This window comes from Labrus mixtus, chromosome 19, assembly GCF_963584025.1.
Source record: "Labrus mixtus chromosome 19, fLabMix1.1, whole genome shotgun sequence".
Classification (NCBI taxonomy): domain Eukaryota; kingdom Metazoa; phylum Chordata; class Actinopteri; order Labriformes; family Labridae; genus Labrus; species Labrus mixtus.
Window position 1 is genome coordinate 5,685,951 of NC_083630.1, and position 26,178 is coordinate 5,712,128.

The 26,178-nt window shown below is 39.5% G+C and overlaps 4 protein-coding genes across 13 annotated transcripts in view; 3 read left to right on the top strand and 1 right to left on the bottom strand.

Moving 5' to 3' along the window:
* The window catches only part of relch (RAB11 binding and LisH domain, coiled-coil and HEAT repeat containing), a 41,031-nt gene extending 37,732 nt beyond the window's left edge, over window positions 1-3,299 (bottom strand). For 3 of the 7 annotated variants that reach the window (XM_061064218.1, XM_061064217.1, XM_061064215.1), the window contains exon 1: window positions 2,767-3,297. In XM_061064218.1, the coding sequence (XP_060920201.1) occupies window positions 2,767-3,199 (433 nt within the window). In that variant the 5' untranslated portion in view covers window positions 3,200-3,297. Of the gene's footprint in view, window positions 1-2,766 lie in introns of all 7 variants that reach the window. The other 4 variants (XM_061064219.1, XM_061064216.1, XM_061064213.1 and 1 more) reach the window with 2 other exon arrangements.
* The window catches only part of hnf4g (hepatocyte nuclear factor 4, gamma), a 187,438-nt gene that overhangs the window by 151,292 nt on the left and 9,968 nt on the right, over window positions 1-26,178 (top strand). Inside the window, exon 1 of one of the 2 annotated variants that reach the window (XM_061064223.1) lies at window positions 22,610-22,845. The exons of the other annotated variant lie outside the window; for it this stretch is intronic. Coding sequence (XP_060920206.1) covers window positions 22,815-22,845 — 31 coding nt within the window. The 5' untranslated portion in view covers window positions 22,610-22,814. Of the gene's footprint in view, window positions 1-22,609; window positions 22,846-26,178 lie in introns of those variants that run through there. 2 annotated transcript variants of the gene reach the window in all.
* On the top strand, window positions 3,309-18,188 carry pign (phosphatidylinositol glycan anchor biosynthesis, class N). Its single transcript, XM_061064220.1, has 29 exons — window positions 3,309-3,934; window positions 4,534-4,812; window positions 4,984-5,105; window positions 5,277-5,375; window positions 5,511-5,617; window positions 5,874-5,998; window positions 6,108-6,238; window positions 6,386-6,505; window positions 6,690-6,730; window positions 6,851-6,910; window positions 7,371-7,463; window positions 8,500-8,555; window positions 8,901-8,979; window positions 9,347-9,529; window positions 9,650-9,789; window positions 10,204-10,303; window positions 10,494-10,586; window positions 10,989-11,080; window positions 11,915-12,020; window positions 12,148-12,256; window positions 14,373-14,475; window positions 14,618-14,720; window positions 15,077-15,163; window positions 15,390-15,445; window positions 15,912-15,987; window positions 16,226-16,299; window positions 17,019-17,061; window positions 17,170-17,222; window positions 17,364-18,188. The coding sequence occupies exons 2-29, from the start codon at window positions 4,586-4,588 to the stop codon at window positions 17,485-17,487; spliced, it is 2,802 nt and encodes a 933-aa protein (XP_060920203.1). The 5' UTR covers window positions 3,309-3,934; window positions 4,534-4,585; the 3' UTR covers window positions 17,488-18,188.
* On the top strand, window positions 19,719-22,349 carry LOC132994092 (probable G-protein coupled receptor 141). Of its 3 annotated transcripts, XM_061064226.1 has the most exons (3): window positions 19,802-19,942; window positions 20,082-20,125; window positions 20,567-22,349. In XM_061064226.1, the coding sequence occupies exons 2-3, from the start codon at window positions 20,112-20,114 to the stop codon at window positions 21,480-21,482; spliced, it is 930 nt and encodes a 309-aa protein (XP_060920209.1). In that variant the 5' UTR covers window positions 19,802-19,942; window positions 20,082-20,111; the 3' UTR covers window positions 21,483-22,349. The 3 variants fall into 3 exon arrangements, with proteins under 3 accessions (XP_060920207.1, XP_060920209.1, XP_060920208.1); XM_061064224.1 differs by lacking the exon at window positions 20,082-20,125 and having other exon boundaries at window positions 19,719-19,942; XM_061064225.1 differs by lacking the exon at window positions 19,802-19,942 and having other exon boundaries at window positions 19,976-20,125.

Consider the following 26,178-nt stretch of genomic DNA (forward strand, 5'->3'; position numbering starts at 1 on the left):
CAGCATGGTTTAGCTCAGTTGGCAGAGCAGGTGCCCGCCCCATGTGCAGAGGCGATAGTCCTCGTCGCACTGGTTTGCATCCCGATCCTGATAGTGTTTGGTTCATGCATCCCTCTCTCTCTCTTCCCACATTTCCTGCCTCGCTAGCTCTCCTATCAAATAATGGCCAAAAATTCCAAAAGAATAATCTTTAAAAATAAAAGATGATGAAAAGGAATCAGAACTCTAAACATAAGTCTGTAAGTAAAGCAACATTTATAAGCTAGGGAATGGGCCAGCTAAGCAAACAGTCATCACCCTCCACTGATTAATGATTACTTCTTTTCTCTTGCTTTTTTACAAGCTGGACAAGGTTTTCTGTGTCGCCATATTGGACTGTCTAAGTGTCTATTTGATCACATAACTGATCCTTTATCTTCCTTCTTAGAAATTGATTTCTCAATGCAAAATGAATTCCCAAAAAAATCAATTAATCAAGTTAGTCAATTTAATCAGTTAATATAAGATGCTTACTTTGTATTGCATTAATATTGTACAGTATGAGAATCACGGTCAAAAGCAACACATTGAATGTTTTACCGTGAGCTTGACATTCGGACATCTAATTATGCTCCTTTTTTTTTGTGATATTTCTTACTCAATTTGTTCATATTTCTTCTTTTCATATTGTGTTTGAACCTGAACAGCACTTTGGTCAAGTGAGGTAGTTTTAAATGTGCTATATAAATAACCTATATGATATAACAACAGACTACCTATGTTCAACCTCACACTCCTCCATAGCTATCACATTGACTCGATGTCAGTGTTGCAACAGGGGAGCTGTCAAGTCCTGTCATGCATTTTGAAGACATCATTAAATATTTATTCTGTTTTCTACCGTACTCCAAACTGTTAGAGGGTTATAACTACAGCAACCAGCACTTTGCAACTATTACACATGGCAAAGTCTGGTTTGGTCTTCGACTATCACATATAGGACATTAGTCTACTTAAGTATTTAATTCCACAGGCTGGGGTTTTTTCCTCACAGGAATTGAATTTGACTGGTTGCCATCTGCCCCGTGCCACTTGCTTAGACCAAAACTCAAGACTTAACAACAGTCCCTTGGGACATCCGGCTCTTGTCAGTTGCTACTGCATCTGAATGAAGAAGAATACATCTTCTGCTTATAAAACGACACACTCTTTTTCATCAGCATTTATTTATATTCTGTGGTTCCCTGAGCTGGAAACCTGCCAAGAGTTTTTACAATGTAAATTCATCATCTGGCATGGTTGCTCAGCCTGAACCAAAATAAAAAAATGTTACAATTGCACTGCAACTGTCATGACATACCAAAACCCTTATCCGAATCCGAGTATTATTGACCACAATTACATTGCACATGACTAATTGTGTCTTTTTCTCACAGTGACTTATAAGCAGAAAACAATAACAAATACCTATGTTTTCAGTGGCAGGTAAAGAAATGATGACTCGGTGTATTAGTGCTGAATCAATGACCTGAAAATGGGAGTAGGCTTAAGTCAATGTAACTCAAAGCCTTTAGTTCTCTCAGCAGCTAGTGTGTCTCCGATTGTTCAAAAGATAAGTTGGGTGTGTAACTATCCATTGGCTCACTGACATTGTTCTCAACCTTTCTGTCCTCAGGGGTCAAAGATAAATATACTGTAGATAAGAGTAAGCATATCACTGTGTGGTGAATACAGAGCTGAGGCTCTTCCATCAAAACCTTGATGTCAAAATATCCTCATGGTGAGTTTTATTCATTTAAAGCACTCTCTGAATATAGCAAATGTAATGCTTCCAGACAAGCTGGAGCTCAGTGGTGCCTAACAGGTCTATGTTAAGTGTGGATGGGTGTGTTCAACTCACCTATGTGAAACTGGGCCACAAAAAAAAAGGTCTTGCCTTAGTTGAAGTAATGTCGCCCATGCTGCTCTGTAGCAGGCTATATTGATTTGTGGCTTGGGCTGTCTCCATGGTTACCATTTTCATGGCATATTAGTTATAGTGTAAAGGCTTTTTTTCTGCCACTGTATAATGATGCATTTGATTTCATAAGACATGTAGAATGGGGTAATTGAGAAAAGCCTGATTGCCCTTTACCAATAAACAAACATATTACTTCATCTCCCTTCCTGGCCCTGTAGAAATTGCTGGTGCAATTTAAAAAAAAAACTAAAAAAAAAAACACTAAGGAGGCAATAACTTCCTTAGCAAGATAATGTTGACCAAATGTAGTAGGATGCATACTTATCTTTGCTATATGCATACAAAGAAAGTATATATGCACCTCTCCTGTAAATAAAAACATGCATTACTGATATGACCCTAATTAAGAAAGATAATGATAAAGCAGCCTTCCCTGCTTGTCTTGCCGATCCTGACCTCTGACCTCCCAATGCATAGACTGAAAGAACGATGTGCTTTTTCCTGCAGGGATCAAATCCACTAATCATGGATCTTTTACAATACCACCTTCATATTCATCTCATCCAGTCATGTGCTGTATCCTAAACTACTCTATCACACCTGGACCATCACGTTTATTTGATCCTGTGATGCTGACCCACAAAACCAGCCTGTTGGCTCCGGGCCCCTGAAGGTGCTGCAAGCGGATATCTCATGATCGATTGGCTTTCAGAGCTAGCGTTAGCTGGCTAGCGAGCTAACTGTTTAATGCAGCATTATAACAGAGCTGACACAGCTGACAGCTAGCTACATGACTGGCACTAAGAGGAAATGATAAGGTTACTTACTCAGTGGTCCTCCAGGTCCGAGTACCTGGTCTTTGGCCGGCGGGGTGCCGCTCTGTCGCTCGAAGTTGCCAGGGTTGGAGAAATAATCTCTTAGCCTCGGAAGCTCCCTGCCTGCCTCCAACAGTTCAGTGTGAAGCTCCAGGGCCGTCAGGATGTACTGGTCCCGTAAAAGCTGAGCAGCAATAACATCCACAGATACCCGTGTGTCGGCGCTGCCTGCCATAGCGGAGGTGGCTGCAGCCGGGACAGCGATGCCGTCTCCGCTGGGGCTGGTCCGGGTGCTTGACAGCAGCAGCGTCGGAGGCTCGGGGTTTCCCAGCGGCGGCCCCGGAGCCCCGTCACTCGGGCTTCTCTCTGTGTCAACACTTTCATTAGGCCGTCGTTCAGCTTCTTCCTCAGAATCACTGAGGTTAAACGGGTTCACAGACGCCATTTTTGCACTATAAAGATTTTAGCAATGTAGGCTTGCTAAGCTAATCAGACCCGTTTCTTCCTGAATGGAAAGCTAGCTACTGTTTGGTAGGTGGTTTGACAAGTGGGAAAGGATGCGACGTTATGATTGGCCAAATGATAGAGAGTCCCGCCTCTTTCATGGGATGGATGGAAATGATTGGACGAGGGAGAGACAGAAAGGAAAAAGGGCAGGGCACATCTGACAGCTGATAGCCTGTGATACTTAGTGTATCAAAAAGCTCGATTTAATATATTAAACTTTCATGAATGAAGAGTTAAAATAATTAAATCCAAAGTAATTTCTTTAAACTCAGATGCTTCATCTTAAACGGAATTTCTCGCTAGAAGTTGACTATTGTGAATACAATACCCACAATTCAACTGCAAAGTACATACGTCAACGTAAGACGTCATAGTCAATACACGGAAGTGGATGCTCATGCAACCTGTATTTCTTGTAATCTACTTACAGTGAGGCACAGTTGGTTTTGTAAAAGGACGCACCTAAACACTACGTTGATCCCTTTTCGCATGCCAAGGTCTAAATCTATCGGGACTTACTGATTTATATAATTTGTCCGCTGCAAGATAATAATAGAAGTTAAATCAGGTGAATGGGTGAAAGGGACCTAGGATAGTTCTGCATTTCCATTCATTCATCAGTAAATCCGCGTACTCTATTTGTATGGGCTAAGTCCAGTTCCGTCACATACAGGTAAGGAGACTTTTTGCATGGTGTAAGATGGAATCGATTTTCTGATTTCATCTCTTGTAAGCAGACTCTAATGTTTACAATGCTCGTAATGAACTATTCAGATTTACCGACCATTAAAGTCATTATTGGCTCAGGGCATAAGGTGACAGAAGGATTACCCCTCACCCTTAAGCAGTCTTTACATGGACACCTTCTGGCTTGACTGGTGTGTTTATATATTTGACCTTTATAACACATCCTCCTAAATCATTTTCTAATTATTAAAATTATTCTCCGAAATAATTTCTTTACATTTTATTTTGTTTTGTACCTTTTGCACTATTTATAATTTATTACTGTAAATATTATTGATCTTATTTTACCTTATTTTGGTTGTATTGCACCGTGGGATGGAGACAAACGCAATTTCGATTCCATTGTATGTCTGGCATATTTTGAAATTGACAATAAAGTTGACTTTGACTTTGATAAGCTAAAACCTTAACCCTGAACTCAAATATGTTAGACTTGGACTGTAAGCTTTTTGTTTGTCAAAAATAAAGGTATTAATTTGGATTCTGTGTCTTCATGTTTTGTCTCTTTTCCTGGCCTTTCCTCAGTCTTCATCTCCCTCGATTGCTCTGCAGACCTAGCTCAGTATTAATACTCAAAATGAGGATGATCACCTTTTTATTGGTTGGACTGACAGTCCATGTGGTCTTCTTCATCTCCATCTTTGACATCTACTTCACCTCTCCCCTGGTCCATGGAATGACACCCCAAGCCACTCCGCTGGTACCCCCCGCCTCCAGACTGGTGTTGTTGGTAGCCGACGGTCTCAGAGCAGACAGTCTCTACACACTTCTCCAAAATGGGTCATCCAGAGCGCCATACTTGAGGTTAGGAAGATGATACACAGTGAAGAGCTTCAGTGTGGTATGTTTGTGTGCTTATTGATTACACCTGCAGAAGAAGAAGTAACAGCTAATATCTATACTGTGTCTCTGTCATGTTAATAACTGGTCAGTAACTGGTGTTTTTGTGTGTATGTCTGTTTGTCCTAACATAAGGAAAGTGATTGAAGAGAGGGGTACCTGGGGTGTGTCGCACACACACGTTCCCACTGAGACTCGTCCCGGACATGTCGCTCTCATTGCGGGCTTCTACGAGGATGTAAGCGCTGTTGCTAAAGGTAGGTGTGCATCAATACGGGCAGTTAAATGAGAGGTTTTGGAAACAGGATGAATAGTAAACTTATTTGACATCTATGTGATTGTGCATGTGTGTGTGTGTGTGTGTGTGTGTGTTTGTGTGTGTGTGTGAGACTGCACGTGTAATTACCTCTTTTTGTGTGTGTATTCAGGGTGGAAAGAGAATCCAGTAGAGTTTGACTCTGTGTTTAATGAGAGCAGACACAGCTGGTGCTGGGGCAGCCCTGATATTCTGCCCATGTTTTCCAAAGGTACATAACATGAGCTCACATACTCACCAAAAAAAAAACACAATAATTATTACTGCAAAGGTGAAAGTTCACAGATAGTCTGTAGTTTAATAAAAACTTTTTTTTAACATGACATTGTGTACACTGATCTTCCAGGTGCCAGTGGAGACCATATGTATACCCACACATACCCCGCTGGAGAGGAGGACTTTGCCTCCACAGACGCCTCCAGGCTGGACACATGGGTGTTCACACAAGTCAAAGTATGGTAGTGGAACAATAACAATGACTTGTATAATTAAAATCTGATATACTATTGGCATTATTTGACTGTGTAGTGTACATATTTTACACTCTTATATTCTTTGTAATGTAATACAGTCAGTCATGTTTGTGTTTTTTACTGTATAGTCAAATGATGGATCTCCAAGGCAAAACATGTGCATACTTTACTTGGCTGCAATTTTTCTAGCTTTTTTCTAGCTTTTTAACAAATGTTTATTTCCCTCTCTGCACTAGACGTTCTTTAAGTCAGCAAAGTCTAACTCCAGTCTGAAGGCCAGTCTCCTGAAGGATAGGAATGTCTTCTTCCTTCATCTGCTGGGCATTGATACAAACGGACATGCTCACAGACCAATGTCCAAGTAAGAGAAACCTTGTTATTTTTCCACCTGTATTGAATTTATTTCTACTCTAAACAACATGTGTTTTCCAAAGCAGCATTCACTTACTTTATCTTTGTCTCTTCTCCAGGGAGTACCTGGATAACATTGCTCTAGTAGACACTGGCGTCGCTGAAATGGTGTCGATAATAGAAGAATTCTTTGATAATGACGGCCGAACGGCTTACGTGTTCACCTCTGATCATGGCATGACAAACTGGGGTAAGACTCTAGTTTGTGTATGTCTGCCTTCTGTACTCCAATCCACTGAATAAAACATTAAACCATCAGTTGTTTAGCATATGACATCACTAAAGTCTTTTTTAAAAATCTTTTAACGTGTGTCTCTTTTTTTGCATATGTATCCAGGTTCACATGGTGCAGGCCATCCCTCTGAGACCCTCACCCCCTTGGTGGCATGGGGGGCTGGAGTTAACAGCGCCCACAAAGTCACTGAGCCCCAACCATACGATGACGGGTACCTACAAGGTGCTAAACAGTTTTGATACTATACTCACAGCTGGTTGTTTGAATGTCTCTAGAACATGTTTAGGACCCTGGTTTGTGTTATTATTTTAGGAAGTCAGGTTGTAAGTTTGTATTTTTTATTTTAAATGAAAAGAGTTTCTTTAAGTTGTTATTGTCATTATTTTATCCTCACTGTTTCTCTCAGAGTGGAACCTGCAGCACACTCGTAGAGTTGACGTTAATCAGGTAATGATGTCACTGATGACTATTACCACTAAAAATAAGATATGTTAAAGCATTGATTATAAAAACCCATCAGTCATTAAAGTAGTTTTCTTTCTTTCTTTTTTTGAAATGTTTGTGCAGGCAGACATTGCGCCCCTAATGGCCTCTCTCATTGGCGTGCCTTTTCCTCTGAACTCTGTGGTAAGTCCAGATATAAACTACATAAGACAAAGTAAATACTCTGGTTCTTTTTGATGTAAAGCTGTTTGCAAGCATTCACTGCTGTATGAATTGTCTACACACAATTAGAAGAGTCCAGGAGCCGGGTCCAGCCCTCAAGGTGTTTTTTTCTGTTGAATATTTTTTACCATCATTTCCAGTTGGCATAAAAAACTTTTTAGAAAAATGTGTCTGCCAAGTTAATGTCAGTTCATATATTAAGTTGTTAAAATTGCTTTATAACAACTTGTGAATGCCCAAGATAAACAGTAGGCTAATGGTAAAAGATGGTGAGTAAAAAAGACCCTACCTGCTCCTGGCCCTACAACAGGAATTAAAACATTTTTAAGTGTCCACTCGTTTAAGCACCAGCATAGAAATAAGCATTTTATGACTTATTTAGTTTTCTTTAAAGTTGTTTTGTTTTTGTGTGTCTCATCAGGGTGTGTTACCTCTCCTTTACCTCAACAACAGTGACCAGTTCAAGGCAGAGAGCATGTACACTAATGCTATTCAAATACTAGAACAGTTCAAGGTAGGAGATCATGTAGCTCTATTTCCTCTCTGACATTCTGATCCTCAGTATGTTTCCAAGTCCAGCACAACAATCAATAGTCACTTTGTTGTTTAATTAATGGTGCCGTTATTCTTTTTTAATTTGTAACAATGTGATCAATTACAATAACACTGGTATAATGACACTGATAGACATCTCCAGAACTATGTATATGCCCATATTAGGGCATAAAGTCTGACTATTTTGAGAATAAAGGGAATAAAAGGAATACATCTGTAACATTAAGAGAATATTACTAAAACAAAGTTGCAATTTAATGAGAAAAAAAGGTTGTTGTTTTAATAGAATAACACACACACACACACACACAGATTGTAATTTACAACTTTAAATGAATACCTTAATACATTTGTAATATCAGTCTGTGGTTAGCCTACACATTATTTTGTAGGGGAATATCAGAAGTGCCTGCCAGGGCTTAAATGCCTCCAATAGAATAAAATAAACCTTTATAAACATTTGCCTTAGGCTCTCCAGATACATTAAACAGCATGAAAACATTCAGGCAGTCAATAAGACAGACAACATAGGAGCTACATTTACACATTAAAAACAGTTCATATCATGGTTCAGATCTCATTTAGGATGTTTTATGCACTCATGATAAATGACTCTATAGCACCCCCCAGAGTCCCTCTGGCAACTAAAAATGTATGAAATGTAACGTAGAGCATCTTGTGAGGAAGTTTCTATTTTAGCATTGGTTTAAAAAATAATGGAATACTTAACATGTTGGCACATCAGCACCACACACTGTCATAAGTATCTGAAAAGATTGTGCAAGAAACCGAGTCTGAAGAAGGGCGGTCTAACAGGCAGCCTGAGCATTCCCAAAGTATTACAACTTCATTCTCATAATCTCAGACCTTTATTTCTGTTTTAATGTCTATCTAATACAGTGAGATGTAGTGGTAATTACTTGTTTTGTAATGCTGAAATAAAAATGTACAAATCCATGGTGACAGACATATTGTTTTTTTAATTTATTTTTCAGGTGAAAATGACCCAGAAAAAGGAGACGACCTTGTCTTTTCTCTTTACCCCATACCAGTAAGTATAATGAATGCATTGTGATTTGTAATGACATAGAAGTGAATCAGTTACTTTTTTCATTTTTTTTTTGCTGTGTGTTCAGTCTTTTTAAAGGATCCATTTCCATTCTCATCATGTGTTTGCATGGCTTGAGGATTTTCTTTAGTGAGAACTCTAATAAAGGTTTCTTGATCGGGGATTCTGTTTGTGGCATTTGCAACATTTAAGCAGAAAAAATGCTTGTTTTGAATGTGTTATTTTGTTAAATATGAAAGTAAAAAAAAGGGCAACACATGTAAGACTCCATTTAAATTCAATGCAACACAAACACACTTAAATTTTTCTGCCTCACTGTTTTCCCAGGCCTCTAACTGAGTCAAAACAAGCAGAGTTTACACACAAGGCCAGAATACTGATTCAGCTGGAGAAGTATGAAGACGCTGTGAGTATTTAGAAATGAGTGAATTATAGATTAATCCTGGGTCATTTAATACATTAAGCAATTGTGTTGAAACATGGTGTTGACATTACACTAAAGGTGCATTAGTCCACTCTGTTGCAAAGTAAAACAAACAGGTGAGTAACACCTCGCTGACGCTGCCTGACATTAATGGAACCAGCTTAACTGCGATAAATCCTGCCTAGATCAACAAACTTACACTGTGTCTGCCTTGCTTGCATGGTGTTGTTTTCCTTCTGATTTGTTAGGCTACTTTACATTCCTGTTTATATTAATCTTCTTTCCACTTTCTCCATACATCATTCACTTTTGCTGAAGCGCCCTGTGTCCCCTCACGTGTCCCTTCCAGATCTCTCTGTGCCAGTCTCTGATATCTCGCTCTCTAGAGGGCCTCGTCTACTACCACAACTACGACAGGTTCTTCCTGGGTTGCAGTGTGGTGTTTGGATTTGTCGGCTGGACCTCATATGTTGTCCTGGTCATACTGAAGACTCATGCCAGTCTGGACAGAAATCCCAGCCTCCTCAGACAGGTCAGGGCACACTCTGTAATACCATATCCTTTTTTTTTTTTTTTTTTTCACCAAAACCAGTTTATGAAACTTGATTTTGACAGAAGTTACATTTCTGGTATTGCTCCTTTCTGTATACAGACTCCAAGCCATAGTCTGGCGAGGCTGTGTATGTGCGTGACAGTGGGGATCACTGTGTTCCTGCTTATCCAAAGGAGCCCCGTTACCTACTACATTTACTGCCTTCTGCCTGTTCCTGTGTGGTACTCTGTCCTTAAAGAGTGAGTGACACACACCTTTAAGTTGATGCACAAGAGATAACAACCTGAAACACATCTGCACATATACATCAGGGTCTAAGAAGTGGAATGTGTGTAGTTCCTGTACACAGCAAGTGGTGGAGCCAATCCCACACACAGACTCAGGGTGTCAAACAAATCCAAACACATCAATAAAATCAGCAATTTATGACTGAATGAAGCTTTTTTTTCATTGGGTGTAATTCATCTCACACACACACAAACTTGTTCCTACATGTCTGGCTCAGCCGCAGTGAAGTGTTAATTAGATCCTTTGAACGGCTGCTGAATCCATTCATGTGTCCATTGTGTAAATGGATGAAAAGATGGTCTTTGCAGTTTCCTTTTTCCCCTTTTATCGCAGGAAAAATAATCTCATTTTTGATCTATTTTTAGGAGTGGAACTCTAACAGATCTGATCCGCTCTGCTCCCTCTCTGCCCCTGTGGAAATGTTTCTGCTATTTTATGCTGGTGGCGTTTGGAATCGAGCTGCTGGTAGGTGTTTACATTGTGTTCCCAATTCATAATTAGATACCTACCTATGCTCGCACTCAAGTATTTAACTGATCTATACAAATGGTCAATATTTCAGATTCATCCAAGTCCACAGGGCTCATCACAAGCAGCAGTATGAGGTTACTCTGTAGTGTGCTTTTGGATGACAACTTACCTTTGCTGCCCCCAGGTGGTGAGCTTCTTTCATCGCGCCATGCTGACAGTTGGCCTCGCTTCCCTCTCTCTCTGGCCGTTCGTGTCCGGTCTTTTTGGCAGAGCAAAGGTAACTGTTCCACGCGTCATCAGCTCTTCACTATCAGTCAGAGGAAAGTTAACCCTGACATAAAAAAAAGAAAATTATATTTGATTACTTTAATTTCCACACATGAAATGGAAAATGATCTCCCTCCAGGAAGTTTGTAAATAGAAGGGAAGGTGAAAAGACTTATTTGACATAGCACTTACTCTGAACCCTGACTGTATCGTTTCCTAAATCTTTATATCTTCTTCTTTTTTTTAAATCACTACACTACCATGAGGGAAATTGTAAGATTCAATATCAACTGCAGATGAAACATTCTATTTAATGTAGCCATCACTGCTCATTTTCTCATCTTTATCATCAGATCAATGGCTCATAAGTCCATCTAACTTTATAACCTTATTGTCCTCTGTGTCTGTGAAGGTTCGTTCTCTGAGCTGGTCTCTGGGCTGCCTGTGTTTGGCTGCTTTCCCCCTGATGCCTGTTGTGGGTAGAGAGCCTAACATACATCTGGTGTGAGTGTTTCCTCAGAATGTTTACCACAGACTTCTGCTGTGGTAAAAGAAAAACATTCAGATCACTTAGACATAGATACAAAGTAAGTGGGTTAGGGTTAGTGGTGAAATCAGTTTGGAGATCATCTCGGTCACAATCTGTGTTTTCCCCTGGTTAAACTCTTACTTTTAAATAATATCACAAAATGAGAAAGACTCTTCATAACAAGGACATTGACTGTAGTATGCTGTTAACTGTTAAGAAGCCAGGTTTGAGAAATTAGATTTTTGGAGATATCAGAGTCAGAGTTTTTCATTGAATTAAGCTGCTACATCCTAAAATACCTAAAGTGCTATGACAAACACACAGTGGCGTCACTAGGCTGTTTTATTCGGGGCTAAAGCCCCGGATATTATTTAATTAGTCCCAAATATAATTTTTTTGAAAAAAAAAAAAATAGCTTCAACTTTCCGACGGTCCTTGAACGCCCCTCGTTTACCGCACGACAACAGAGCAACAAAATCTCCGTATTCAACCGTGGACTTTCCGAGTGTCTCAATAGTGTCACAATAAAAACAATAGGTAAAGTGGAGAGTAACGATGAAGACAGAGACACACTGTACAAGATAAGAAATGAATGAAGAAAAACATGTAAAGAATACATACATGACAGTGTTACTCATTAAACATCTCAATGTTTACTTTTGCTGAATGTTTACTGTTGGTGTTTCGTGAATGAGGTACTTTTGTGTTTGGGCAAAGAGAAGTTTGTGACGTGATGAAATTATTCTAGTCACTAATGGTAGTTAACACATGTCTTCAATAAAAAGGTAACACATTGTTTGTTTGTTCAGTACCTGCGCAGGTCTTCTCACTCTCTTCACCTCAGCCTGTTACCTCTGGTCCTCACGACATAGGACACCGCTGCACCTCAGCGACAGGCCCCAGTTTGTCACGCAGGTAAGAAGTGCAGTGCATGTCATTTTGCACTGTGTGTAAATGGTTTTGTGTCTGTAACTGCATTTTGTGACTGTGCCTTCCAACAATAAATAAATGAAACAAACAAATTACCGGTTCATCCCGACAGATGCTCCTCGTGGCAGTGTGTGCGTACGTGCCCTCGCTCACACACTCCAGCCTGCAGCAGAAACAGGGTCTGCCTCTTCTTAATCAGATCATCAGCTGGACCACATTAGGTAGGTGGGCGTGCGGGTAGAGACAATCTCATTTAGTGTTCCACACTTTAGGATAACCTGGGGGGGGGGGTTTAGACTCATATTCATCAATCATTTCTGTTTCAAAATAAGAAATCATCGACTACAATGGATAACTAAAATGAGGACACCCCTGTGCAATGACTGAAACATTAACTCAATTAAATCCTGTTTTTTTTGTTATGTTAAGGTAGAGCTCTGACAGAAATGAGCTAATTCTTAAGATAAACAGAGGTGCTTATCTCAACAAACTACGACTGAAGACTTTATTTTAAAAAACTTGCATCAAAATAGTTTTCTCTTTCGTGAATGTCTGTTCTTAATCTTTTAAATATCTCTTAAAATACTCTTAAAGATCTGGGGCTGCATTCAAAAAGCCTCCTAAATACTAAAAGTTTCTTAGAGCCATGTCTTCTACGAGTTTCCCCTTGAAAGTTAGGACTAGATCCTTATAAAGACAAAAGTGATTCACATAGCATGTTAGCCCTTAAAGGTGCACTATGTGGTTTTGGAGGTGACATTTGAAAGTTGGAGAAGTTAAACAATTCTATGCAGTATTTGCTGAACTAAATACACAGACTTTACTCAGAGGAAAGATTGGGTCCCTGAACACTGTGTGGAGCTTAAAAGCTACCAGGAGAGTTACCGTTTCACTGTTGTGGGCCCCCCCTCCATAACTTCTCACGTAGCATTTCATCTTCAAACAGTGTTACAGGGACCAAATTTTCCTCTGAGGACAGTTTGTGTTTAGAGTTATGAACATCTATCATCTGTACATTTTTCTTTCAAATTTCTCTACCAAAACTACATAGTGCACCTTTAAAGAGCTCTGAAGGTGTTAAACTGTGAGGAGGACTTTTAACAGGTTGAAGAGTTTCTCAAGCTGAGGAGGAAATGGAGAAATGTTCTCCAAACACTACATGAAGAATATTCTTTTTGACTCATAGTTGGACATTTTAATCCATCTATGATTGTTTTAAATAGAAAGTGAGACATGCATGTTGAGTTTGTCTCCATGTGCTCACCTCCACAGGTGTATCCAATCACTAATTAAGGCTCATTACCTGCTGATGTAACGATCAGCATGTGAAGAACCTGCTGTACAAGTGAGAATGTGATTTTCATCTTGTAGGCTGTATACTTTAAAAGTACGTCTTACAATTCATCACACAGAGATGTTAATTCATAGTGATCATAATTACACTTTACTGCCCCTCTATGCCCATCATCACTAAGAGAGCACTTTTTTCTCTTTTTTTTTTTGGATAAACCAATCACAGCTTCTGAAAGAATGTGTGTCATACCTAGCAAATGGGGTCAACCATTCCTCCTCACTTGGGGCGTACTTACAGCAGGCCCAGATGCCCGTACCATATTAACTCAGAACATGCAGGACCCCATCAGATCGAGAAAAACAAAAACAGGGCTCCCCTAACAAAAGAGTGTCACTGTTCATCAGGCTTTGTGTCCTTTGCTTAGGCAATGCTTAATCTTTCAGTTTGAGTCGATTAGTGAGAAATTGTTTTTTCTTCTCGGGTGCCTTCCAAAGCAGTCGACCTCGTGCAATGTCAGGCCACACCAGTGTGAACAAAAAGTCATTGTGCTAAGTCAGAAAAACCTCAAAGTTCTTCAAAGAAGGGTTCGCGAACTTGCATGGTGTCGTCCTTTGAGGACTGCCAATGAGCTTTCTGTAACTTTAAGTCAATGCTGAACTGTATGTATGCTCTTGTTCTTGTTGGGTTTCAATTGTGCAATCTGATATTTCACTGGTTTCTTGTTGTACAGGTATTTCTTTTTTTTTACCAGGTGGAGCAATGATGCATTAAACATTACCCTTAAACTGTGCACAAGTGAATGACTTTGTTCATGTAGTTTTTGGAAGATGCAAATCATAGATGCATTTCCTGTACTACATCTATTAGAAAGTAGTCTTGTCATTTTAGTTTGGTGTGATACAATTCTGGGAAAATGGAACCCTTTTGCATAATTTAACATTTCAGTAATATTGCACACACATGAATTCACTCTCACTTCTTTTCATGCTCTTCCAGCCTTAAAACCCAGCTAAAACCTCCCCCTCTCTTCTTTCTCTTTCCAGCATCTTCATTGCTTGTTCCTTTGTTGAGCTCCACACGTATTTTCCACCGCCTCCTCAGCATATTCCTGTCTCTCACAGCCACATACCTGCTGCTTAGCACTGGGTAAGACGGGATATTTCACATACACACACAATGCAGCGGTACTGAAACATCAAATGATGCCTTGTGTAGAGTTGTGTCAAACTTTCCAAAAAGGGAAATGTGAGGTTTTTTTTTGTTGTTTTTTTTATTTATAACCACTCAGGTCAGAGGCCTTGTTTCCCCCTGTGTTGTCTTGGTTGATGTTTGTTTGGATCAACATTGAACAGGAAGCTATGCTGGCTCAGGGTGTCTCTGGGAGACAAGAGGTATGTGTTTCCAAACTTACATTTGGTTGAGCAGTGTGAGCTGCACGATCAATCAAGGATGCAAATGTAACGGGTCAAGCAGGTGTTACAAGTGATGATCTGATTTTGCGGGATACGTATCTGTATCTGTTTACCACAACAACAATCACATTTGCTGATAGTGTTAACCCGGGCGGTAGATTTACTTTCAAAGATACACAGATTATACAAATTGAATATAATATAATAAGATGTGTAGATTTAATCTGTCGTTTTGCCTGAAGCCCCCCAAAAAAAAACATTCATAGGCTCTCACTTCTTATGAATTCGGACACGTTTGGTTGTGTGCATGCTCACGTGTGTTTTCTCTCTTTCAGCTGTCCACTATTGATTTCTCAGCAAACATCGACATCACTAAGATGCGGCAGCTGAAGTTGGACGATATCAGAAGATCTTATTTTTTCGTATCCCTTTTGAGAGTCTTTGAAACAGTGACATTTATAGCTGAAGCTTATATAAACAACAAGAACAAAATATCAACCCAATTATCAAGACGGAAGTTTGGAAGTTTCATTGAATTGATGCTGCTTTATTAGAAAAAAAACTGTTCATTTGTGATTAAATATAAATGATGAATTTGTTAGGTTATCATTGTTTCCAGTTGTTTCCTTGACTTCACATGTTCTTTAGGTATTTTTTATAATAACTGCTTTCTTCGGCACAGGGAACATAGCTTCTATTAACAGGTACATTCCTCTTTGTATCTTTGTATACCTGCGTGTGTGTGTGTGTGTGTGTATGTGTGTGCGAAAGAGAGTTTGTGGGTTTTTTTCTTAAAAACTTGGCAGGAAGTTGTGTTTCTGGGGGAGGGCAGATGCGGCTGTACATTAGTCAGCCTCGGTGCATTCCTTTTTTTTTTCAACCATGAACAATGTGTCAATGAAAAGAGGAAGGAAAACAGTGATGTGTTAAAATAGAGTCTTATAGACATGCTGTCTTTTCCTTATTTGCATGGTGTCAACAAGATAGCTTTTTGTTCTGTATGTTTTATCTTACACCACTCACAGTTAATCTCTCTCTCCTGTTAAACAAAACTAAAACATCATCAAAGTTACGATGAAGCTGCATCCTCTGGACAGATTATTGCCCTCATGAACTTAATATTCTGTACACTCTCGCTCGCTTTCTCTCTCTGCTTCATTTTCCCTGTAGTTTTGATCCAGCGTCTGTTTATTGCTTCCTCACGGTCTTCAATCCCTTCATCATGGGAGGTCTGATGATGTGGAAGGTACTGTTATCATACGTACTTTGTTCCTCCTGATACATATCTCTGCTATATCCTTAAAACGTGTTGTGTGTTTAAGACGTACTCCCTGCAGCCATGACCTTTCACCTTACTTTCTTTTTTGGTGACCTGTTTAGCACAAGTCCTCTAAAAGTGCTCATTCATGTATTGCCTCACATTTCATCAGTCTCAGTGCAGTGTTTGTATCTAAACGTCCTCATTTTGTCTTTTGCTCTTCCAGGTTATTATTCCTTTCATCATAGTAATGTGCACGTTTGAGACCATCCAAGTTGCAACACAGCTCTCATCAAGAAGGTAACCCCTATCTATTGTTAATAAGATACTAGAGCTAATGTATCAGCCTGTTGAGGAGCCTGCTAGGGGAATGCTTCAGTCATCTCTGACTGTTGAAGCCAATTTTACACAGTGGCCGGACCTGGTATTGCAGCCTCACGGGATGCCGCTGGGCCCAAAAAGACGTTTTCCCATAAGCTTAAATTGGGAAAGAGGCGTCTTTAAATCAGCTAATACATTTTTCTTAGGTACATCAACCTCCCAATACGAACACTCAAATAACCCCATTAGGTCCTGAAAGTTGTTAAATGCAATTAAAGCCAAATTCAAAGATATTTTGAAGGCATAATGAAAGCAGGTCAGAGCCACGGGGCTGCGGCTCGAGGTGCGCATGCCCTATGGTCCCAGTAATGCGGAACATCCTGGTACTTTAACACGCAGAAGTCTGACTTTTTTAAAATCTTCATGCACCCCTGAGCAGCTTTGATAGGAATGAACGGGGCTCCGCCTCCAACACTGTATACATTCTAAAATACACCCACTGCCTAAGACAGGTCTGGTGGTGGTTATGGCGCAAATTAATAGTCTGTAAAGTACAGGTATGATTAAAAACTTGACTACTAAAGGATGCATTTCATCTTGTAACACATACTCTCACAGTAGATTGGAGACATTTACTTTTAGCTCGACCTCTTGGAAGGCTTTTCCCTTCATCTGTTTCCTCTCTTTTTCTTTTCCAGTTTATTCCTCATCGTCTTGGTTATCTCCGACTTGATGGCTCTGGTAAGGCATTTCCTGTGAGAGTCATTTCAAACATTATTACTCTCCCTCCTTTGAATTTGAGCCCTTTAAACACTACATAACCCATAAACTCACTCTCCCTCTCCTCAGCACTTTTTCTTCCTGGTGCAGGACTATGGCAGCTGGTTGGATATTGGCACCAGGTGAGTGAACAAGGACAGTCATGGTCTCGAAGAAACAAATACATTCTAATAAATATATAAACCCAGTGTCTTTTATAAATGTTCCTTCAGCAAACATTTTTTTAGGTATATGTAATCCATGATTTCTTTTCCCTTCTGCAGCATCAGCCATTATGTCATAGTGATGTCAATGACCATCTTCCTGATGTTACTCAGTGTGGTCACACACACCTTCACCTCAAAAAGACTCCTCCTGTGGAGAAGACCCAAGATGCACTTCACCTGAGCAAACATGCATTGCTGTGAAATGACTCTTTTGTATTTATTTGACTCTTTTTATATACAGTATGTCTGATAAAGCTTTTGCCTTATGGAATCCCTTTACTTATTTAATATATGGTATAGGCTGGAAATACTCGTTTCTGTTGTTTGGGGGAATTCTCCTCTTAAATGTCCTTTTAAAGCAGAAGTTTGATGTAGTCTTCTCAGAAGAATTTACAGTATGACTAAGTGTGAAAATTAAATCATGGACTAGGGTAGAATATAACTTGAAGTAATCATTTTCATAAGAAATGACTCATCAGCTGTTTTCTTTCCTTTGTATTATTGTTTGGTTATTTTTACGTTGTTGTCATAATGTGATTGAAGGGAATTAATAACTTTTTAATGATTAAGAATCAACTCATGGTTAAACTGTAATGACTTTCTCTTACCTCTTGGTAAACCCATACTGACTTTCTCTTGCACTGCAGTCGTTTGAATACTCCCTTGTTTGACTGACGTTGTTTTTTGTACATTGATTCATTGATGAAGTCATAAAGTATTTGATATTTTCCAAAAGTGCTGCTTCATCATCTAAAGAATGTTAATTTATTGAAATGCTGTTTCCTGTAAAGTTGCCTCCAATGTATCATGTTGAGATGGAGAAGGGATGCTACTTTTATTTATCGTGTCTGTACTAATTAAACTGAAAGAGTAAACTAGAAACCTGTGTGTCGTTCCTAATTCATCCATTAACAGCAATCAACCAGGAGCCAGTGTAATACCTCGTCTGTTGTGCTCTATGCTCGCGTGTTACTGTAACTGTGGTGAGGCCCAGTGAGAAGTAAAACAGACATTTCCCTGATGTCAATAAACACTTGCAGGCAATGTGCAAAAAAAAACAAAAAAACTTTGGACTTCAGTAGAGTGAAAGAAAAATAAAGGGGAGATTGTTTTACCTACAGATTATTCCATTGCCCTCACTTTGAACAACAAATAATGCTTGTGTTTGCTAACCTGACTCATCAAGTATCAAACTAGTAACAACATAATTCAATGTTGAGGTGATATAAAAAAGGGTTTTCCCATTCCCCTTGTTTGGAAATACATGGAGTTGCTTCCTCAACAAATGTTCAGCTCCATCGTGGTCTCAAAGGCCTGCAGCAGCATCTCCTCTCTTGAATTCTGGATATGACCCGATTTCTTTTCAACTCAGTGCTAGCTAAGATGCAAATAGGAAATGAATGCATCCTCCAGCATCACAGCTACCAATACCACATCCTCTCTCACATATTTTTTTTTTTAGAATAACTAACTAACTAACTACTACTTAGAAAAGATAGTGTAACAGACACTTTAGACTGTTGTCTGTATACTCTGTTGTTTCAGTGATCGTGATGGAATATACTGTACTAAGCATGACTACTTCTTCGACCGTTGAGATGAATTTCAAGATGTTTCTAGCAACTCAGGGTGAGATGAGCAGGACGTCTGCAACTTGCTTCTGTAAATTCTAAAATGCTTAAAACTATTTGTTTTAACAATTTAAGAATTGAATGCACGCTATGTGGAGCTGGATAAGTTACATTTCTGACCTGTTTGTTCGATAGATTTCAGTCTGAAAAGCAGAAGCTGCCGGAGGTGTTGGCAATGATTCTGCATTAACAGAATCTTCCTTCTTTTTTTTGTTTCTCGGTACGCTGATACTGTGTTGACAGAGTTTGCCAAACAAAGAGTCTTAAGCCATGTCTGTCTTAACAGTTAGCTGCTTTCTCACGTATTGTTTTTTCAACACCCACAAGCAGACTGAGCTTAATGGTGCTCCTTTGGTAATAACTGTAGAATCAAGGCCAGAGGGGGGGGGTAATCTTTAATTAACTAAACTCATGCAGACAAATTAACACTTGAATGTTGAACGTTGTATAAATGTAACCTCACATTCTAATAGTTTGTATAGTAAAGAATGAAAAAACAAAACAAAAAAACGCATTAACAGAGGGGAGACCAAAAGGAGGAAGCAGCCAGTACGTGCAATCACCTCCTGTTTCTGACAAAGCAAACACCCACACACGCACACACACTCACACACACACACACACACACACACACACACCCACACACACACACACACACACACACACACACACACACACACACACACACACACACCCACACACACCCACACACACACACACACACACACACACACACACACACACACACACACACACACACACACAACATGCAAAACTGGACGTCTGGTGTCTGAAACACACACACAAGTTCATTTTCATAGCTTAACCTTCCACGGATGGTTGGCACATGAATCCATGCAGAAACAGAGACACACACTTCTATATAGGGCGTCTTACACACTCTCATCGTTTCCAAGACTTTAACTTTGTGTGGAGGGCACAAATACTATGTAATGCTTTATTTTCACGCACAAGAGCACTCGAGGGTCTTCACACAGCTTTCAGGTAAGTCACACTACTATTAAAGTCATTGTTTCAAAGTCTTCATTATAGTTCCACCTCCACTGCAGTATTGTGCCTTTGGTAATAATTAAACTGTGAGCACTTTATTTGTTTTTAAACTTCCTGGATTCTTTGCATTTAGTTCGATTCCAGTTCCTGTTGAACGGATGATATGCAAGACAGCATGTAAGTCTTATATATTTTTTTAACTCTGTTAAATGTCTTGATCTGGATTATGTAAATATAAATGGGGGAAACAAATCTATTGGTTAAAGTGGCTTAACATAATTGAGTGTTTCTAAGAGTATAAAATGTGTTTTATAAACTGTTTGTGCCTTCTCTTTGTGATTTTGGATTCTTCTGTTTTGAAACGGTCAAGTCAAGTTGATATTCAGCCAAATGTCAGAAATTACACATTTTCCTCATTGGTCCGTAAATCTGTACAGCATAATGACCTTTATATTTGAGCAACCCCGAAAAGCTCTGTGATTAAAAATGAAAAAAAAAAGCTCCTTTGCTATTATCATCCTCCATTACTATCTCTAACTTTCAACCTGAATTGTACATTACTTCTTGTTTCTCTCTCTTGAATGTCATAATCACCTCTTTTCTCCTTCTTCTATTTAGGATGAATTCCACAGAAACACAAACCAACATATCCACGTCCAGCAGCCCTTTGACGACCACGTGCTCAGCGTCAGACGATCCCCACCCAGACTACCACAATGTCCTCCTGGCCATCTACTCTGTGGTTCTGCTCAGCGGCACCATCAGCCTGACCATGATGGTGTACTTCATGAAGTCCAGCAACACGTCCATCACCTCCATCGCCGTTCTCAACCTCATCTTCTCCCACTTCATCTTCCTTGTCACGGTTCCTTTCAGGATTTACTACTATGCCACCGGATGCTGGCAACTGGGCGATGGGTGGTGTAAAGTGGTCAGCAGCATGATCCACATCCACATGTACATGTCCTTTCTTTTCTATGTGATCATCCTCATAACGCGCCTGATGGCGTTCTACCACAGAGCAGGGCAGGCCGCGTCCTTCCAGATGATTCAAGCACTGCTGATCAGCGCCGGGGTGTGGGTAGTGGTGCTTGTCGCGGTTCCTTCCATAATTACATTTTCCTATGGCAAAGACAGGGACACCAACTCAACACATTGCTTCAAGTTTGGGGAAAGCATCAAAGCTGGCGCCAAAGTGATCAACTACATCATAAGCACATTGATCATTGTGGTCGCAACCGTGCTGACAGTCCTCCAAGCCAACGTCCTCAGGGTTTTATACAGGAAACATCACGACGGATGCACCTCTCAGCAGGACTTTGGAGCTCAGGTGAAGAGCATGTGCTTCGCCCTCGTTATGGTGGTCTGCTTCATCCCTTACCACATCTTCCGGCTGCATTACTTAGAGCATGTATCTGCTATGCAGAGTGCAAATGAGGTGTTTCTGAGTCTGACCACTTTTAACTGTTTGGACATGCTCACCTTCTTGGGAAGGAGAAACTGTTACATGTGCTTCCTGGGGAGGGAGGGTTGAAAACTGCTCTGGTGGGGAGGGGGGAACTGCTTACTAGCCTTTTTGGTGGTGTTGTCAAGATCAATTATTATGGAGGTCAAAAAAAGCTGCAATGGAAGATTTCCCCCCCCCCCCCCCCCAAAAAAAGCAGGGTTGTTTCGAAAAAATAGAAATACAGAAAGCAGTCACAGTGAATTATAACAACTGAGAACAAGCTGGAAATGTTAAAAGCATGATGCAAAAAAAGCCAAGAGAACTGAACAGAAAATATGATGAAAATGAAGAGTTTGTCTTTTGTATTTATTTCCTTTTTGTGTGTGTGTGTGTGTGTGTGTGTGTGTGTGTGTGTGTGTGTGTGTGTGTGTGTGTGTGTGTGTGTGTTTTTCACTTGTTATCATTTGTGTTTGTAGGGTATTTCTAAATTTTTTCTAAGGTTTGTAGGGTATTGTTTCTAAAATTATCTTTCTTCAGCGTGTTTTATTTGCAGCCCTTCTCCTCTGTTGCATTTGTGTTGGACCTTTGTTTTTTTTTGTTTTTTTTAAAATGTGCAACATGTTTCTCCTGATGAAAATCTTTTTGGCGGTTGCAACATGTTTTCCCTCCAACCAAGAAGAACAAAGCTTCTTTTCTGAGTCGTAAACAGATGAACCCCTCTTGTTTTATTAATGCTACCACATGTATGAGAGCTCAACATGACTTGACTCAAAGTGAAGGATCTCTTGCCATCTGGTGGTCTGCTGTGTGTACTACACATGCTTCAAGCTTAATATTTGTAAAAGTAGCTTATGGCATTGGTCATTAGACGGAATCATTTTTCATCCCAAATATAACTTCATGTCAAAAGACTTTTGGAAATGAAAAATAAATGTGTCACTGTATTTGCTAACACTTAAGTTTTCTGTGTACATAACTAAAGGGGTCAGCAACACAACTGAAAAGAAAATAAACCTCTTAAATCATTACTTTTTCACCATTATTCTGTGAAACATTACCTCAGACTTCTTGGAGCTCTTACCTCTTGCCCTTGGAGGTGGTGTTAGAGGCCCTGGCTGACACACACACACACACACACACACACACCTGGTGATCCTTTTCCTTTTGGTTTTTATGGCACTGGGTTACTGTTTAACATCCCCACCCTACTTTGCGTTTGTTTAGTAAATCGATCTAATGACAGGGCTATGGTGGCGCCATCCAATGTGTCGCTCCATGAATTATATGCTGCTCAGCTCTCCAACCTTCCCTTTTAATGTGTGCCAACACCTTTACTATTTTCCCATTCTAAGTGTCACTTAGACTAATGTCGCACTGACGGGCTGCTCACCACTGGAGTACAACGCTACATCTGGATAAATGCACATTCAAGACGAAAATAGGAAAACGGGTAAGTCAGACTCCTTTTGTGAAGTGCATTGTCTCGCTGTGAGAATTCAAAGATATGTTACTGCTTTTTTGTTGGAAGAAGGGGAGCTTACATTTATCAGTTTCTAAAGGAAGTTAGCATGTTAGCTGCTAAATCACATGGTTTGGTATTATTATAATCCCTGTTCTCAACTGTCGCTGTAATGTGTGTGTCCAGTAACCAGAGCTGATGTCTTTAGAATATATTTAGTTTGTGGTTTGCTGGAACTAATGGATTTTCTGTCACATTTCATCTAGTATTTTTTTTTCTTTTTTAAAGAGGTAGTGCTCTCACCTCATTGTCTGCAGACAGCGTTCTGTGAAGGCAGATAAGATAGACTCACTTTGTCACGCATGCTGCGCTATAAAGATCATGTGATAACCCATTTCATCTGTACAGCGACGTCATCTGTAAAGAGAGAACAGTTACAATCTATAGCTAATGGTGGTTTACAATCATGTTGTTGCTACAAAAGATTCAATGACATTTCATTTGCTGTGATTAGGTTAACAACAGCTTCGGTCTGATTGAATATAGACACACAAGTTACATTTTGTCAACGATTAAAAGAACGTTTTTGAGTTTGTAATTGTAGTTGGTGTGTCTTTAACTTTGCAGGTGAGTGGGTTTACATTGCGCATACTGTTGACAGACTGTTGATATGGGATTCAATTGAACTGGAAGAATCTGTTACTGTAAAAATACATTTACATGATAAAGGTTGAATGTTGCCGAGCAAGTCATGTGTCAGAACATGTGTTGAACTCATGTTGATAAAGATCAAAACGTGACATTCAGGGGTTATGGGAGAGATGTTACAAATTCTGCCAGACTTTTGCATGGTGGTAAAATTTTAAAGTTACTCTGCAGATCTTTAAGTTTATGTTGCTTTTGGCGACCCCTGTGGACAAAGTAGAACATGTACTGTACCTCATTTCTATTCTTATCTCGTCCACAACATACTTAAGAAGTGTTTTTTCTTTTTACAAAACAGTCCGCTCCTGCTTTCTTTTAAAAGTCAAACATATGACTCGTTGAGAACCGTGGAGATTGCAACAAAAAATCAAGTTAAAAAAACCTTTTGAAAAATGCCGTCCATAATGTCAACTGAAACTTTACCCCAGGCTGCAGTTTCAAGCATTAAAAATCACATTATAGCAAACACTGATTCTCTTTGTTGGTTACTAGTCTTTATAGAGACATTTCAGTTTTATAACCAGTTAAAAAAAGAATCCTGAGTTATCTTTTGCACAAATCCAATATCAGAGCAGATGTTTAACAACCAATCAAAATGTCAAAGTATTAAAAGCAAATTATACATAAATGTTGTTCACTCTGTCAAAATAAAAGCTGATCCTCCTCAAGAGAATGGATATGGTATAATTCTCTACTGATCTGTGCTTTCTTTAGTATTGCCCGGGTACCAGGAAGTAGTGTTTTACTAGAGTCAGTGGCTGGCTGATCATCATCTGCGACTATTAAAACCTCTCATCTAGACAGAGGAGACAGTATTATGGCCGGTTCACACACAAATACGGCCTCTTACCTCCATGGTTTATGGCTCCAGAGAGCTTTTTGTTGCTGGGTTGGACACAAGGTCTCCAAGTTTTGTCCTGCTTGTTTTCAACTGAAGATTTCTCATTTTGAAGTGACAGTATTTCTATGATCTTTTGGATTATATTTCTGAAATGATAAGGTAGATGAACCCCTCTCTTATGTTATTCTTCTTACTGCAATGAAGGTTTGCACAAAGGAGGACTCATTAAAGTTGTATTTTGTGAATGTGGTCAACATCCCTTTAAAAACACAGCTCAGTATAAGCAGTTGCAATCCTGTATCTTGATCCAAATAAAGCAATAGGATGGTTTTAGTTCTCAAATATTGAAACCATCAGAGATCCAAGGCACTCCTTTTATACTCTTAAGACTTGAATTCCTAAAGTGCTCCTTCAGGGTGAGGCAAAAACATCTCCTCTAAATGAAAACTGGATTTTAACTTTAATTTCACTTTAAATAAAAGCTGTATGATTTCATGATAGCCTCTTCAGAAACTAACATTTTCAAGGAGAAAATTCTGCCTTCAGACATTCAGACATAATTGTTGTTCATCGCGACAAAATTCTGAGAAGATTCTCAGAATTTCATTTCTCAGACTCAAGACATTTCCCCTTATGGTTAAGACCAGATCCTTGTAAAGATTCAACTTATTAACAAAGCGTCTTAGTCCTTAAGAGATCTCCTAAGGTGTAAAACTGTTACATGCACCCCATGTCCTATCTGTCCTATCTCTCCAATAAAGTCACAAAAAGAACAAAAATAAACATTTTTTTTTAAATGTACGTCTTAAAATTCATCACACAGAGTTCATAATTACACAACGTCTGACTGGATTCTATGATTGGGCCCAATCCATTTCACTGTTCATCTATGACCATTATAGAGAGCATTCTTTTCTCTTTTTTCCTTTTTTGGATCATCCAATCACAGCGTCTTAAAAACTGTGTCACACCTAGCAACGGGGTCAACCACGCCTCGTCACTAAGATAAAAGTTTCTGTCTCTTGTCTCTGTCTTCTCCTGAGCTAAACAAAAATCCTTGCATGGTCTCTGAGAAGAGACAGAATGTTTCAGAATGTTTATGAATAAAGGCCCTGTAGTTAAAAGAAGATCTAGTTTTATGTATGTGATGTAAATCCAGCACAGTCATCCTGCAGTGATCTGAGATTGATGATGAATGTGAACGCCTTATCACTTTATGCAAACCTGATGAGTCAGGTCACCTGATGCTCTAGAGCCCAGTTAAATGTAATCTTTAGCACACCTCTCTCTCTCTCTCTCTCTCTCTGTCTCTCTATTGTCTCAGACACTCCACCCCTGTATTTAAGCCTCCCCTCCTAGTAGCTCATGTGTCTATTACTGATTTAATACCAATTGCTCTTTCTCCTTAAGTCAAGTGATTGATCCATGATCACATGCATTCTGATGTACTGCAGCTGCTCGCTCATGTTCTGCTGCTGTTCTGACTGGCTCAATCATTGCTGATGTAGGGCAACAACTCTTGCTATAATATTGCCTCTTATCATTTACAGCCCTTTCCAACACAATAGCCCAAGCTGATTACCTTAAGGCCACACAATAAGATTAAGTGTAATAAAATTCCTGATGTAAAATGGGAGGGTTGGGACATTTTAAATGGTTTATGGGGGTAAATCACAGAGTGTTTACAGCATTCCTTTTTTTTGAAAGAGCAGACAGCTCACTGACAACTGTTTAACTAGTTTCAGTCATGCAAATTCACTCAATTCGACCACAGATAA

Bases quoted from the DNA above. Each gene is read 5' to 3' on its own strand.
- pign (XM_061064220.1), top strand. From the start codon at position 4,586: ATGAGGATGATCACCTTTTTATTGGTTGGACTGACAGTCCATGTGGTC. The intron at 6,239-6,385 runs GTAAGACTCTAG...ATATGTATCCAG, and splicing joins TCATGGCATGACAAACTGGG to GTTCACATGGTGCAGGCCAT. The intron at 6,911-7,370 runs GTAAGTCCAGAT...GTGTCTCATCAG, and splicing joins CTTTTCCTCTGAACTCTGTG to GGTGTGTTACCTCTCCTTTA.
- LOC132994092 (XM_061064224.1), top strand. From the start codon at position 19,785: ATGAATCCATGCAGAAACAGAGACACACACTTCTATATAGGGCGTCTT. The intron at 19,943-20,566 runs GTAAGTCACACT...TCTTCTATTTAG, and splicing joins GGTCTTCACACAGCTTTCAG to GATGAATTCCACAGAAACAC.